Source organism: Archocentrus centrarchus, unplaced genomic scaffold (assembly GCF_007364275.1).
Source record: "Archocentrus centrarchus isolate MPI-CPG fArcCen1 unplaced genomic scaffold, fArcCen1 scaffold_36_ctg1, whole genome shotgun sequence".
NCBI classification, from domain to species: Eukaryota; Metazoa; Chordata; class Actinopteri; order Cichliformes; family Cichlidae; genus Archocentrus; species Archocentrus centrarchus.
This window is the reverse complement of record NW_022060263.1, coordinates 2676674-2692516: the sequence shown is the minus strand read 5'-3', so window position 1 is coordinate 2692516 and position 15843 is coordinate 2676674. Positions and strand designations below refer to the sequence as shown.

Below are 15843 nucleotides of genomic sequence, written 5' to 3'. Positions count from 1 at the left end.
GCCAACAACCAGGCCAAAACACCCAGCCTCATGCCCCTGAACCACCGAGTGCCCACCTCCCAGGTGGGCGGCAATGACTAGTGGGTAGCAAACATGTCCCAGAGGGGGCGGGGCACAGCAAGCTCCAGACCCAAAGACAAATGCACAACAAAACACACCCATCCATGTCAACCCAGGCTTCCAACTTGTGGGCGAATGACCCACCCCCGACACCCTAGCCAACCCCTGCCTTGGGGCGGGTGCAGGGGTTGCAGGAAACAGGGGTGTGGAGAGACCCGCCTGCTCCCCTCCCCACTCATCTGGAAGGTGAAATGTTGGGTGCATGTGTTGGAATATGTAAGTGTATGAGGTGTAAAAAATGAGTATGTCTGTATGAAAACTGGAGTGCTACTTAAATTGAGGGGACAGATGCATGATGAGCACCTGACTACCAATCAGCAGTGTTCATCCACACCTCCCCCCCAAAACCCCCAATGTCTAAGGTGCAGATAAATTAAGGGGCAGACAGCAGTGAAGTAGTGAGTGGGGCCACTTCAGTAATCCAGGACCAGGAGACATAAGAAAGAAAGAAAAAAAGAAAGATGTTGGGCTGAATTCTTTTCTCTGTCATCATGTGTTGTATTCTCTGTCAGCTGTTACCTGTTGTATTGGGACTGTAAAGAAGAAAACAACATAATAAAAATTGTGAAGATTCTATTGGACTCCTTGAGATCAGATGGAATCATTAGGTAACTAGCATCTTCAGATTTCTTCACAGATGTTCTGTGATGTGGAAGTCTGGTATCTGGCTGGATTAGAGTGATGGCATTAGAGCAGGTCACCTACTGATCGGAAGGTCAGCGGTTCGAATCCTGGCTACTCCAGGCTACATGCCAATGTATCCTTGGGCAAGATACTTAACCCCAAGTTGCTCTCCGACCGTTCTGTCGGAGTATGAATGCGTGTGAATGTTAGTTAATTAAAAAGCACTTAGCTTCGTAAAAATGGAAGTGCTTGTATGAATGGGAGTGCATGGGTGAATGCACAGGTTGTATAAGCGCTTTGAGTGCTCATACTGAGTAGAAAAGTGTTATATAAGAACTAGTCCATTTACCATTAACAGATGCTGAGCAATGTCTAAGGTTTACCAGGAAAAGTGCTTGTATTTGTGCTTAAGGAGTAATCCTTTATGCATTATCCTTTATGCTTGTGTGCCCAGAGTCCCTGCAGCAGGTTGTCATGTCTTTTACTCAGTTCAGTTCGGTTCAATTTTATTTATATAGCGCAGCATCACAACACCTTTGCCTAAAGGTGCTTTATACTGTAGGTGAAGACCCTACAGTAATACAGAGAAAACCCAACAGTCAAAACGACCCCCTATGACAGGGATCCTCAAGTCCAGGCCTCGAGGGCCGGTGTTCTGCACCTTTTTAGATGTGTCTCTGCTTCAACACACCTGAGTCAAATATAGAAGTCATCAGCAGGACTCTGGAGAACTTGACTGCATACTGAGGAGGTAATTCAGCCATTTGATTCAGGTGTGTTGGATCAGGGACACGTCTAAAACCTGCAGGACAGGGGCCCTCAAGGCCTGGATTTGAGGATCCCTGATCTATGAGCAGCACTTGGTGACAGTGGGAAGGAAAAACTCCCTTTAACAGGAAGAAACCTCCATCAGAACCAGGCTCAGGGAGGGGGGGGTCATCTGCTGAGGGGGGAGGGAGACAGGACAAAAGACACTGGACAGATGGTCTTCTGTTTAATTGCTTTCACATAGACAAAGTGCTGCCTGGTCACCTCCCTGACAAAGGCAGTTGTTATTCAGTTTCAGCAGGTCAGCTGAAGAGACCTGGTAGTTTCAACTTCTTAATTTCTTGTTTTGAGGTCAGTGTGCTCCTTGGAGCACTCAAAGCTTGGTTTGGATAACTCGTTAATAGTTAATATACACACAAGTTAACAGACTAGTAAAGACAGCATGATGCATTTGACCACAAGTTGAAGCCATAGCAAGAGGCTTAAATAATGACAGAAGAATTACAGATTTCTTCCTTTTTTCTAATTTAAAAATAAATCAAATCATGTTTCTCTTTGTTGTTGCTTATTGAGTGTAGATTGATGTTTTTTAAATGTGAATTTAAAATGTAATGTACATCACTAAACAGATTCATAATTCACCGTTTCAATTTATAATAAACTGTCAGAAAATTATTGATGTGAAAATATGTTCAAAAATCAAAGTATGTTGGAGCTACTGTGGAAACAGCTTACTGTGTGCACAGTGCTTAATGAGTACACGGATTGGGCTTTCTTACATTAGGCTGACAGTGCCCTGTGTAAACTGTGCTTAGTGTATCAACAGCACTTAGGAACAGGTGCGCTGTATGTGATAATAGTTTATTATTTCATGAGTTTTTAATGGTCTTTAACAACCATTGGATTAAAACAGAGCACTTCTCCCAGTCACTCTTTCAGAAGCCCATTCTGTGTAACATTACAATAATGTATTCCCTGTGCATGGATATTCACATAAATACATTTTCTGACACATGATCTGTGTGTGTGTGTGTGTGTGTGTGTGTGTGTGTGTGTGTGTGTGTGTGTGTGTGTGTGTGTGTGTGTGTGTGTGTGTGTGTGTGTGTGTCAAAGAAAATACTAGAAAATTCACAGTTCACAGCAATATAAGACAAAGACTATGATGTCTGCAGGCTAACTGGTTCTGGATTGGTTGATTTACAAAATTCTGTCCACTTACTGTTGAGAGGGGTGATGTGTTATCAGCACCAGCAGCAGGACCTGTAAAAATAGACAGAGTCTGTCACAAAGGTATAACTGGAGATGCAAAGACAAAGAAAAACATTCCTAAAGAAAAAGGCTGGATAGGATATATTCCTGAATTCGAAATTATGTCCAACATACTGGTCTCCACAGAGTCTTCAGTCATCATGCCATTGTCCACACTCAGCTGCACTTTGACTAAGACCATATAACTCAAACTCCCTAATATGTCCTTGTTATGCTCACTCTTCCCTTTTCGTCTTCTTATCTCCTCCTAAAGACTGCCCTCCTGCTGTTCCTGACTTTGACACAAAGAGACACCTGAGCAGGTGAGTGTTGCCACACAGAGTGGGGATCGGGTGACATTGCACCCCCTGCTCTGTAGGTTGGGTTACATAATGCCTCCAAAGAGACCAGGGATTTGGAGCAAAGAAGCAAGTTATCCAGAATAGAATTATAGAAGTTAAAATTCTTCTCCTCACATACAAGGTCTTGAATAATCAGGCACCATCTTATCTTAAAGACCTCATAGTACCATATCACCCCAACAGAGCACTTCTCTCTCAGACTGCTGGCTTACCTGTGGTTCCTCGGATACTTAAGAGTAGAATGGGAGGCAGAGCCTTCAGCTTTCAGGCCCCTCTTCTGTGGAACCAGCTCCCAGCTTGGATTCAGGAGACAGACACCCTCTCTATTTTTAAGATTAGGCTTAAAACTTTCCTTTATGATCAAGCTTATAGTTAGGGCTGGATCAGGTGACCCTGAACCCTCCCTTAGTTATGCTGCTATAGGCCTAGTCTGCTGGGGGGTTCCCATAATGCACTGTTTCTTTTCATTCACCTTATTTACTTTGTTTATACTCCACTCTGTATTTAATCATTAGTTATTATTAATCTCTGTCTCTCTCCCCTCTCAGCAGATGACCCCCCCTCCCTGAGCCTGGTTCTGATGGAGGTTTCTTCCTGTTAAAGGGAGTTTTTCCTTCCCACTGTCACCAAGTGCTGCTCATAGGGGGTCGTTCTGACTGTTGGGTTTTCTCTGTATTATTGTAGGGTCTTTACCCACAATACAAAGCACCTTGAGGCGACTGTTTGTTGTGATTTGGTGCTATATAAATAAAGTTGAATTGAATTGAATTGAATTGAATTGAAAGTCTATCCCTGTAGTATAATTCATAATGTTCACTTATCTGAAGCAAAGCTCTTCTCAGAGTGTGACAGAGCTTCAGGTAACTGACGATAAAAGCCATACTGCATATAGGAGCACAGTTACTAAGCTGGGCAAATTGACTTGAGGATGCAATCACAGAAAAGCACTGATTGGAGAGGAAAGTACTGCAGGGGGAAAGTACTGGTCACATTTATTTACACAGACACAGCCATTTAATTTTGAGCAGAGCATTCTGCCAAGACAGCACACATGAAAAGGTCCCAAACACGCAGACACGATGAGGCTGGGATTAAATTAGACCTGCCAACAGCACAGGTGAAAACAATATTTCCAGGTTTTCCACATTTGAGTCCTTTAGGCAGCAGCAGATCAGACTGAGAACAGGCAGTGGCAGAAGAGTCTTTCAGGGGTCTAGGGTTGCAGCAGCAGCTGGGACCTCAGATGGAGCGCAGCATTCATCAAGTGAGGAGCTGATTTTAGACAAACTATTTTACTGAATAAACATAGACTCAATGTATAACAACTGACCTGTAAAATGTGCAGAGCATCATAAAATAATACTATCTGTCAGATCTGGAGAAAATTGGTATTAAAGTTACTGCTGTGTATTTTTTCTGCATGTGCTTGATGCTGCAGGTATTTATTAAAGTCAAAGGAAAAATCTACTTATGTTCATGACCTGTGAGCAAAAAACAGGATATGAAAGAATCATAATTCAGAATGAAATTCAGTGACTCTTGATACAGCATTACTGTACATGTTTTTTCTCACATTAAATAATGGCACAAACATCAGTAAACTGACTACTGGAAAATTAACTACTCTCTTCCCCAAATACTGCACTTGAAAAGGAAAACTTCAAATACATTTTAAGATTAAGATTAAGATAGTGTTTATTTGTCACATGCACAGTTATACACAGTACAATGCACAGTGAAATGTATTTTGTACCTGCAACCATATATACACACACATATAAATAAGAAGAATAAAAATAAAAAAAGTAATTCACACTATACACTATACTCTATATACTATACACTATACATACATATTATATTCAATGAGGCAATGCCTTTCAATCACTTACTTATGAATGTGAGTTTTTAGTAAATCCCAACACTAGTTTTGGGGCACACAATAAATTTGTCCCTTGTGTTTATCTGCTAATAAATCTGCTATGTGTTAGCAAACAAAGGGCTCATTACAGACACAGACACATTATGATTTGGTGTGGTGAGTTTTGGTTTACCAGGTGAAACCAGGTGAAGGTTCAAAAATGACTCCAAGATTTCTCACAGTGTTACTGGAGGCCAGAGTAATGCCATCCAGAGTAAGTATCTGGTTAGACAACATGTTTCTAAGATTTGTGGGGCCGAGTACAAGAACTTCAGTTTGATCTGAATATAGAAGCAGGAAATTAGAGGTCATCCAGGCCTTAATGTCTTTAAGACATTTCTGCAGTTTAACTAATTGATGTGTGTCATCCGGCTTCATGGATAGATAAAGCTGAGTATCATCTGCATAACAATGAAAATGTATGCAATGCTTTCTAATAATACTGCCTAATGTAAGTGAAATTGGTCCTAGCACAGAACCCTGTGGAACTCACACTGTGATGAATTCTGGAACCTGACTGAAACTCTTCAAATAAACCGTTCCTCTGCAGATGATCAGTTAGCTGTTTTACAACTACTCTTTCAAGACTCTTTGAGGGAAAAGGAAGGTTGGAGATTGGCCTATAATTAGCTAAGACAGCTGGGTCACTGATGATAATGGTTTAGCCCATTAATAGAGATATATTGATCCTATTTATGATTGAAGGTCCTATTCACCCTGTGACCATGAATTAGATCAGTGAACAAAAAAAACTTACTGACTGACCGATTGATTGATTGATTGATTGATTGATTGATTGATTGATTGATTGATTGATTGATTGATGAGCATCTGCTAAATGAAAGCTCTGCTTTTGGCCTCCACCAACTCCTGTGATAAAGTGGTTGTTCTTTTTCACTTCCTTTGGTGCTAAATGCTTCACTGTGTTCAAAGCTAGCTGCTAAACTTCACTGCCTCCTGTTTGTTGCTTAACATTGATTTCTGCAGCATTTAAAGGGTTAATTGTTAACTGAATTTTTTTTTTGTCAGTGTGATTAATATCTTTTAAATGGCTTAAGAAACTGTAGGTGGTTCTGTTTACATTTACATTTCAGCATACTGCAAGGTTTGTGGGTCTGAGAACAATCCCTTCCTTGTTTTTTCTGTGCTGCAGTCTTCTGTCTTGTTTCTAGATGGAAGGCAGCCTCTGGTGCCTTTCTTGTAGGCTGCAACATAAGAAGCCATGTTTTGAATTTGGTGTCATGGTCCCTGATCATCGTCTCTTCCGAGGTAGAAAGTGGGTGCAGGACTGGTGGGGTCCAGTGCTATTGCCCCTCCTGAGCTCCCCCTTGTGGGAAAGAGCTAGGTAGATATCCGGGTGAACAAAAGAAGAGTATGTGGTGTAGTGATTCTCCTCCAGTTTTTCCCTCAGCATGCAGTCATCAGAAAACTGTTCCTACAAAAAGAAGACAGCCAGCAAATTCAGTGAATTACATATAATATTAATATACACTTATATAAAAGACACCTGTTATGCAGCCATATAATTTTATACTGGAACCCCTCCCCCCAATAAAATATACAAAATAAAAAAATTGAATAATTTAAAATATAAATATATATTTAAAATTATTCATATTATTTTATTATTATTTTTAACTATATATATATATACAGGGATTGGACAATGAAACTGAAACACCTGTCATTTTAGTGTGGGAGGTTTCATGGCTAAATTGGACCAGCCTGGTGGCCAATCTTCATTAATTGCACCAGTAAGAGCAGAGTGTGAAGGTTCAATTAGCAGGGTAAGAGCACAGTTTTGCTCAAAATATTCCAATGCACACAACATTATGGGTGACATACCAGAGCTCAAAAGAGGACAAATTGTTGGTGCACGTCTTGCTGGTGCATCTGTGACCAAGACAGCAAGTCTTTGTGATGTATCAAGAGCCACGGTATCCAGGGTAATGTCAGCATACCACCAAGAAGGACGAACCACATCCAACAGGATTAACTGTGGACGCAAGAGGAAGCTGTCTGAAAGGGATGTTCGGGTGCTAACCCGGACTGTATCCAAAAAACATAAAACCACGGCTGCCCAAATCACGGCAGAATTAAATGCCAAACATTGGTTTCGATGGTGCAAGGAGCGCAAATCTTGGGCTGTGGACAATGTGAAACATGTATTGTTCTCTGATGAGTCCACCTTTACTGTTTTCCCCACATCCGGGAGAGTTACGGTGTGGAGAAGCCCCAAAGAAGTGTACCACCCAGACTGTTGCATGCCCAGAGTGAAGCATGGGGGTGGATCAGTGATGGTTTGGGCTGCCATATCATGGCATTCCCTTGGCCCAATACTTGTGCTAGATGGGTGCGTCACTGCCAAGGACTACCGAACCATTCTGGAGGACCATGTGCATCCAATGGTTCAAACATTGTATCCTGAAGGCGGCGCCGTGTATCAGGATGACAATGCACCAATACACACAGCAAGACTGCTGAAAGACTGGTTTGATGAACATGAAAGTGAAGTTGAACATCTCCCATGGCCTGCACAGTCACCAGATCTAAATATTATTGAGCCACTTTGGAGTGTTTTGGAGGAGCGAGTCAGGAAACGTTTTCCTCCACCAGCATCACGTCGTGACCTGGCCACTATCCTGCAAGAAGAATGGCTTAAAATCCCTCTGACCACTGTGCAGGACTTGTATATGTCAATCCCAAGACGAATTGAAGCTGTATTGGCTGCAAAAGGAGGCCCTACACCATACTAATAAATTATTGTGGTCTAAAACCAGGTGTTTCAGTTTCATTGTCCAACCCCTGTATATAGCTCTAGCTTTGACCACCCCCCCGTGTCTGAGCCTACATACCGCTCCATATGCCAGACCTTCTCTACTCATACAAAGGTACAATCCACTTTGAACCCCTCTGATACCAACAACACCACGCTGCATAGCAAACACCTTCAGCTGACCTTAAGGAGAGACAGAAGGGTACAGTAAGACATTAAAGTGCAACTTTCCAAGTAGCACAAGTATTTACTCTTACACTTTTCACTGTATTCTTATTATCAGGTCTTACATGTGGACTGAACTCACAGTATTCAGTGGGTTTGTGGACGCCTCCCACAGATCCATTGGTCAGGATCTGAAGATGGAAGCCAATGCCAGCACGGCAGTAGAGCAGCTGATGTGTGAACCTTTGTCTGACTAGATGAGAACTCGGATCTGCATTAATGGAAATGGAATGACTAGCATTTAGATAGCACAAGCTACATTTAATCATACATTCATACACTGTTATTCTGTACTCTGAAGTAGACAATGATGGATAGTACTTTATCTACCTTATATCTACTGAAACAGACAAATTCTCCAAGCTGCTTTGAGCACCCTGTGTGTGTGTGTGTGCAAGTGCACTGAGCTGGTCTTCAACACCACAGGATGCTCACAGTAAGCCCGGGGAGTGTGGGGTCATCCTGACGAGGCAGCCAGCGAGCCAGCTTTGGAGTTTCCTTCAAAAGCCTGGAGAACTAATCCTAGAACTACTCCAATCAATTACAAGAAACCCTGCCCCAGTCAGGCTGTGTTACAGAGTAAAGACGGCCATACCAAATACTGTTAGAAATGTGCAAACTTTGCCTTACATACAGTGTTTCCATTCATGTTTGCACATATTTCAATAAATTGCTGCACCTTCAAAATATAAAGAAATAAGGGCTGTCACAAGACTTTTGCACAGTGCTGTGTTTGTGGGATTGTTTTTGAAAACATCTTTACTTTAATTTTAGTACCTAAAACTCACTGAACAGAGTGTGTGTGTTTGTGCTGGCACAGACATTATGATAGGGAGACAAAACTCACAAAAAACATCCCAAAATTAAAGCTGAGGATGACTTTCAGGACACTCAATCAATCAATCAATCAATCAATCAATCAATCAATCAATCAATCAATCAATCAATCAATCAATCAATCAATCAATCAATCAATCAATCAATCAATCAATCAATCAATCAATCAATCAATCAATCAATCAATCCCATTAAAACCTTATTGTGGGGCAAAGGCAGCTTTTGAAGTGATTTTTATCAGATGTGGCTGCTGAGTACATTTTTATGACTCTGGTATAAGTCATGTTGTGGGGACACAGCTGTTAGACTGTGAGCATTTGTCTCTTCAGTCTTCATTATGTAAATGTTTTTGTTAGTTTAAGCCTTGGTTTAAGACTAGGGTAAGTTTCAGGGTTGAGCTAAGTCTCCACAGTACTAATTTAGGTCAGCATAACGTTCTGTGATGGGTGGACTGTAACTGTGCCTCTCAGAGGGTCTGCAGCTCTGTAAGAACTCTATCAAGTGTTACAGAATCAAGTAACACGTGTGGAACGTCATTAACGTGATGTTTTCCTGTTATTGTAATTTGAAAGTTTCTCAGCGGTAACCTCTGAAAACAAAAAGCCCCCCCTCACCTTTTCCTGTCAGAAGGGCGTCCCTCATGTGCAGCTTCCAGAGGCGCCTGAGGAGTGTGCCATAGTCCTCACCTGAAGTCAGTGACTCCTGTTTCTTTGCCCCCACCAACCGTTCACCCAGAGCTAAGACCAGGAGGAATGCAGGCAGCAGTGTGGGAATATTCATAGTGAAGCTAATCAGACAGACGGCAGCAGACCAAACACTGATGTCCTACATGCACTCATCTCATTAGATTAGACCTGCTCTTCTTCTGCTGCTGAACACAACAAAGCTGAGCTCCACTGGCTCCTCAGCAGCCACTTCCTCCTTTTATCTCCTCCATGTCTCCTACTCTGGAGTCCTGAGTGACAGGGACACTGTGAGATACCTGACTGTACAGTCATTATCATCAACATATCAGTGATTTTCTCTCATCATCAGCCTGTTTGTAGATGGATGATGTTTGTAAGAAGAGAACAACATAGTCAGACAAACTCTGACCCTCTAAACATGGACATGATATGTCGTCCAGTGAGACTGTGATGGGCGAGGTACATGCAAACTGTTCAGTACTGCAGTCAGTGAGATTGGAGAGTGAGTGGGGCTGATAGCAGGATCGAGGCTAAAGCAGCAGATCACATTCATAATAAACACACAAACACGAGTGAGGGAAGGTAACCTCATCTTCTCCAGTTTGTTTAATATTCACTATTTATTAACAGTGTTTAAAATAGTGTCTGAATATTAAACCATGTGACAGATAAACCCAGTGTGATTAAGCCCCCAGCTCACTGCCACTCCTCAAACTGCCTTTGACCAAAGCCTTATAAAGGTTTCCTGACATGATATTTTTTAGTAATAGCAACTATAACGGGCAATCTTGGTTTACCAGCGGCAATAAAGACTCAGACCTGAACCAAGTGTGCGACCCCTGTGAACTCATCTGTGTGTGATGTAATGTTTGTATTTGGTTTTGTTTGCTTGTTTTGTTTACTGTAACGTGTTATTAGACCTGCTCGGGGACTACAGATGGAATTGGCAGTTTTATTCATATCATTACAGTGCAGTGTTCCTCAGTGTTGTGTGGTACTTATACTGCACTTTTCTACTTTAACTGAGCATTCAAAGCACTTTTTACTGCAATCCTCATTCATCCAGTCACACATTCATACAAACGATTTTCCCCATATCTAACATCCACACACTCACATGGATGCATCACTTTACCATGCAGACTGGAGGAGCCGGGGAGCGAACCACCAACCATGTGAGACAACCCCCTCTACCCCCTGACCCACAGCTGCCCCATAAGGGTACCCCTTTATAGTAATCTTTATGGTGGCTAAACCCAGACACAGCAATAAAACAGTAACATGACGGTGCTTTAGCGGTCTGCAGCTTTATTTCAGAGCAGCATTTTTAAAACATGTATTTATAGAGTTCTAATGAGAACACTGATGTGGTGCTAAACCTCACAAATAACAGAGAACCCAAGTGAACCCCCAGCCTCCTTATTTAAATGTAAGCTTTTAGTCTTAGCCAGCCAAAGGACACCTGCACATCTCAGAGATGCCAGCAACTCAGACTGAACAGCAGAGAAGAAGAATGGCTGGAAGATGACATCTAATCCCACATTATAGACTCTGAATCACAACAGTTCAAGGAGGTCCAATCACCCGAGCAAAATATATATATATGGGAACCCAACAAAACCCAGAACCTTGTTCTGTGAGGTGGAGGTTTCTTCCTGTTAAAGGGAGTTTTTCCTTCCCACTGTCACCAAGTGCTGCTCATAGGGGGTCGTTTGGACTGTTGGGTTTTCTCTGTATTATTGGAGGGTCTTTACCCACAATACAAAGCGCCTTGAGGCGACTGTTTGTTGTGATTTGATGTTATATAAATAAAATCAAATTGGAAATTTCATGACTGGACTTGTTGCACAGGTTTCATCCTCTCACGGTACCACGCTGGAGTGCACTGAGCTCCTGAGAGCGACCCATTCTTTCACTAATGTTTGTAGCAGCAGTCTGCATGCCGAGGTGCTTGATCTATACACCTGTGGAAGTGACTGGAACACCTGGACTCAGTGATCTGGATGGTGAGTGGATACTGTTGGCAGGATGGTGTATCTTCTCAGTAATCTGCAGCTTGTACCTGTGATTTCTTCATGGACGTTCACCCACCATCATCTCTGCTGCGTCACTCTGGGAGTTTATGAGCTCAGGAAGCACCGAGGTCATCAGAACTGAAGGCCACTGTGTTTGTTTGGACAGCCTGAGGTGCTGCAGTAACACACAGGACGTTTCCTTCACAGTCACTGACTGACTTCACTACACAATGCTGCACGCTGTGCTGGGCAGTCACACCCTGTCTGAGTAAGACCACAGGCCTTTCAGGTATTAGCATCAACATTTCTTTATTCATTAAATCCTGCTCACAAGTGGTCAGAGGACGGTACATTTAAGACACTGTTCAGAGGCACATGAAAACTCTCAGAGGACAGGCTCTGTTCAGGATCAGCATAAAGCAGCACGGCTTGGACTGTTATTAAACTGCAGTTAAATCTGACGTGTGAACATGAATGCTGTCCAATATTAGAAAACAGTGTGATGATGGAGTGAAGACATTTATCAGTGATCATTATGATGTTACAGAGGCTGTGAACCATCAGGCTTTTCTAAAGACGTTACTGCTGCGTTTGGCACAAGTGAAAAGCAGTGTGATGTAATATCCAGGTGGTGATGTGCAATGGCTTGATTCAAATTTCGGTGAGGATGAAGCAGATCCTGACAGGTCAGAGCTACGAGGCTCCTTTAGCTCTCAGCTTAGACAGCAGCATCTCGTTCTTCCGACACTCCTGGTGAAGGAAAAGATCATCATTACATCATCATATCACTCATTTTTGTACAGCACATTTGCTCAGACACAGAGTGAGACCTCATTTTGGCTACGTTCACACTGCAGCCTGAAGCGACCCAAATCCGATTTTTTCGCCCTCATGCGACCTGTTTCCGATCTTTTCATGCCAGTCTGAACAACACACATTCACGTGACCCAGACCACTTGGATATGTGGTCCTAAATCCGATATGTATCCGACCTTTTCAAATGCGACCTGAGCGTGTACGGCCAGGTCGCATTCATCCGACCGGCACGTCATTGATACTCGACAAACGTCACTATTCTGCATCCCGTTACGCGGACGCGGGAAGGAAAACATGTGTGACTTCTCTGGAGCTTGAAAAAGGCGACTGGACTTCTTTTTGTTTCTTGAAGACGTTTCACCTCTCATCCGGCAAGGCAGAAGGGAAGCATAAGGAACACACACACATTGAGAAAGCCCTCAAAACATGCGGTTACCCCAACTGGGCCTTCATCAAATCAGCTAAGATGCACAGGAGTGAAGGCCAAACACAAACTACAGAGAATAGGAAGGACAAGAGGAACAACATTGTCATCCCATATGTGTCAGGCTTGTCAGAGAAACTCAGAAGAATTTTCTCCAAGCATGACATCTCAGTATACTTCAAACCAAGTCACACCCTAAGACAAAAACTGGTTCATCCCAAGGACAAACCCGCCAAACACAAGATCAGCGATGTAGTGTATGCTGTTCAGTGCAGTGAAGAGTGCTCGGACCTCTACATTGGTGAAACCAAACAGCCTCTTCACAAACGAATGGCACAACATAGAAGAGCCACCTCGACAGGACAAGATTCAGCAGTACATCTGCATCTGAAGGAAAAAGGGCACTCTTTTGAGGATGCCAATGTTCACATTTTGGACAGGGAAAACAGATGGTTTGAAAGAGGAGTGAAAGAAGCCATCTATGTCCACTGTGAACAACCATCATTGAACAGAGGAGGTGGATTACGTCACCAACTTTCCCCGCTTACAGTGCTGTCCTGAGCTCCCTTCCCAGACGTCTCAACCCCCATTCACACCCTTGTTCCAGTGACCTCAATAGGCCACAGGAAACAATGGAGCGGAGTCCTAAATTGGTTTCAACTGAAACCACTGATTAAATATGACCCACGCCCCCTTCACACCTGGGCACATGTGTTCAAGCACATGATCAATAGAGGGTCATAACCACCTCCAAGGGACCACGCCCACAGGGGTTTAAATACCTGGGTCTCTCCACCATTTGGTTGAGAACTGAAGAAGCCTTTCGGATGAGAGGTGAAACGTCTTCAAGAAACAAAAAGAAGTCCAGTCGCCTTTTTCAAGCTCCAGAGACTACTATGACCTGGATGACTGAGAATCTACACAGACATATGTGTGACTTCCGCAAACATTGAGCGCGCTCGCTACATGTGACGTTATCGCGTCCTCTACTGCGCATGCGGGACACTTTCAGGATCGTCTACTGTTCACACACAGATCACATCCAAGTCGCATATATTTGGAAATGTGAACGACCACGCAGAAAAAATCGGATTTCACAAAAAATCGGAATTGGGTCACTGCAGGCTGCAGTGTGAACGTAGCCTTTGATGATTCACGACCTGAGATCCTGCTCTTTGTAACACTGAGGAAATCTTTAGAATCATGTGGCACTCGTACGCATGTATCCCCCCCGCTTTTCCACAGGAACGCTGGGATGTTCCCTGATGGATGAAGGTCTTCCCTTCAGGGGAGGGCCCTATCTGACATTTTACCCAGTGCTGTGCAGATCATCACTGTAAACTCCAAAGCTCAGACACAAGACGCTTTCCAGGAGAGTCCTTTAAACGTTAAAATGATGAGTGGGTTCATATCTGAGAGAATCTCACCCTAAATTTAGCTTTTAAACCAGTTCAGAAACCGAGCCTACGACCTGCAGCATGGCTGTGGTCTGTCATCATCATGAGGTCATCTTTCAGTGACAAACTAGGAAATGTGTCCAAATACTGACGTTTATGTCAGCAGCCCAGTGTGTACACAGGCTCTAACGTGAGCTTTGGTTTCAGCTTCACAGCCTTCACAAAGCTGAAGTCTGTGCTTTAACAGTGAAGGATGTGTGTGTCTGTGAGAGCATGTGTGACAGTGCAGCTGTATGTATTAGAAAGGTGCAGTCAGACCCTCTGACAAACAGCCAGCAGCCACTCAGCGCTGCTTTTCTCACCTCCTTAAAGTCCTTGACAGTTTTGAAATACAGCCTCTGCTTGTCAAGGAGCTCCAGGTACTCATCGTTGAGCTGATCCCGCCTCATTTTGTTCTCCTGCTTCTTCTTCTCCATCTGAAAGAGCAGGTGTCACAGCTGTACTGCAGGGCCTTTGTCTCACAACAGGACAGCTGTGGTCTGAAAGCCTGTTTCTCTGATTCCATTCACTGTGAAAGCAATCAGGCTGACACTCTTCTATCCTCCAGCTTTATAAAACTGAGAAATGCATGTTATGGTCCATCCCTGCAGGACACACTTATGAAAAGAAGAGCCCAGCTATAACACGGCACAGCCTTTCAGAGACAGACTGTACCTTAATGCGGTTCTGTTTGATCCCCTCCACTATCTGCTCCATTTGTTTGAGGAACTGCTCCTTGGCCGCTGAAGACGACATGGCTCTGAAGAAGTGTACAGCACGTTAGAAACACAGTGACTGAGCTGCTTACTGTAACATCAGTGTGAGAAGAACAGGAGCACAACTGGACTCACTGCTGGAAGTTGTCATGAATAGAATTCAGTAGATTCACCTGCAGAGATGGAACATTTGTCAGGAGCAGTAACAAAGCCAAATCCCAGCAGGCACCTCACTGCTGACAGCGGTCTGCTGAGGGTCCTTACCTCCTTCTCCAGGTACACCTTCTTATCATCCAAAGTGTTATACAGAGTGAAGAACTGCTTGGTCTCTTTGTGAGTAGCAGAAACTGAAAGAACAACAAGCACATGCTTACAATATATATTCATTCACGCAGCACCAACACGGCCCTAAGCACATGCAGAGAAGGAGCCCACCTTGACTGTAAAGTTCAATGAATCTCTTCTGATACTGAGTCAGCTCGGCCCGGCTCGGCACCTCGTCGATCTTCCTCTGCAGGATGGCGATCTCTCGGTTCCTCCGAGCCTGAGCAGAGCCGAGGGGATACCGAGTGATTCGACTCAGGGGACAGTTTGTAATGACAGAGCTGCTAGAAAATTATCTAGTGGCTATAACCAGTGGTGGAGGAAGTATTCAGATTAGTACTAATAATTAGGGGTGGGACTTTAACGCGTTAATTTCGATTAATTAATTATGGGGAAATTAATGCGTTAAAATTTTTAACGCATTTTAACGCACTTTGCACCGTGGAACGTTTCTCAGTGCGCGAGTTCCCGGCATACAGATTATATCGACGCACAATGTCCAAATTAGGGGCCGCATCCTGCGAAGGACCCGGCCCACGTCTTTC

At 43.4% G+C, this 15843-nt stretch overlaps 3 protein-coding genes across 4 annotated transcripts in view; all 3 read right to left on the bottom strand.

Moving 5' to 3' along the window:
- The window catches only part of tmprss3a (transmembrane serine protease 3a), a 38692-nt gene extending 35769 nt beyond the window's left edge, over positions 1-2923 (bottom strand). Inside the window, exons 1-2 of the mRNA XM_030724475.1 lie at positions 2896-2923; positions 2732-2772 (exon numbers count right to left, since the gene is read on the bottom strand). Of these exons, the coding sequence (XP_030580335.1) occupies positions 2732-2772; positions 2896-2923 (69 nt within the window). The remainder of the gene's footprint in view (positions 1-2731; positions 2773-2895) is intronic.
- Positions 2924-6295: 3372 nt separating this feature from the next.
- LOC115776660 (fibroblast growth factor 4-like) lies at positions 6296-9661 on the bottom strand. The gene is made up of 4 exons (XM_030724383.1): positions 9496-9661; positions 8127-8255; positions 7899-8002; positions 6296-6478 (listed from the first exon to the last, which is right to left on the bottom strand). Exons 1-4 carry the CDS (start codon positions 9659-9661, stop codon positions 6296-6298), a joined length of 582 nt encoding a protein of 193 aa, XP_030580243.1.
- Positions 9662-11874: 2213 nt separating this feature from the next.
- The window catches only part of ccdc93 (CCC complex scaffolding subunit CCDC93), a 19130-nt gene continuing 15161 nt past the window's right edge, over positions 11875-15843 (bottom strand). For both annotated transcript variants that reach the window (XM_030724486.1, XM_030724485.1), the window contains exons 18-23: positions 15410-15518; positions 15239-15321; positions 15110-15147; positions 14934-15018; positions 14582-14695; positions 11875-12332 (exon numbers count right to left, since the gene is read on the bottom strand). In XM_030724486.1, coding sequence (XP_030580346.1) covers positions 12276-12332; positions 14582-14695; positions 14934-15018; positions 15110-15147; positions 15239-15321; positions 15410-15518 — 486 coding nt within the window. In that variant the 3' untranslated portion in view covers positions 11875-12275. The remainder of the gene's footprint in view (positions 12333-14581; positions 14696-14933; positions 15019-15109; positions 15148-15238; positions 15322-15409; positions 15519-15843) is intronic.

What these genes read in the sequence shown, in the direction of transcription:
- LOC115776660 (XM_030724383.1), bottom strand. Translation starts at nt 9,661, where the DNA reads ATGAATATTCCCACACTGCTGCCTGCATTCCTCCTGGTCTTAGCTCTG. An exon ending in CGCCCTTCTGACAGGAAAAG is followed by an intron (nt 8,256 to 9,495) that starts GTGAGGGGGGGC and finishes CCATTAATGCAG; the next exon opens with ATCCGAGTTCTCATCTAGTC. An exon ending in AAGGTCTGGCATATGGAGCG is followed by an intron (nt 6,479 to 7,898) that starts GTATGTAGGCTC and finishes TTCTTTTTGTAG; the next exon opens with GAACAGTTTTCTGATGACTG.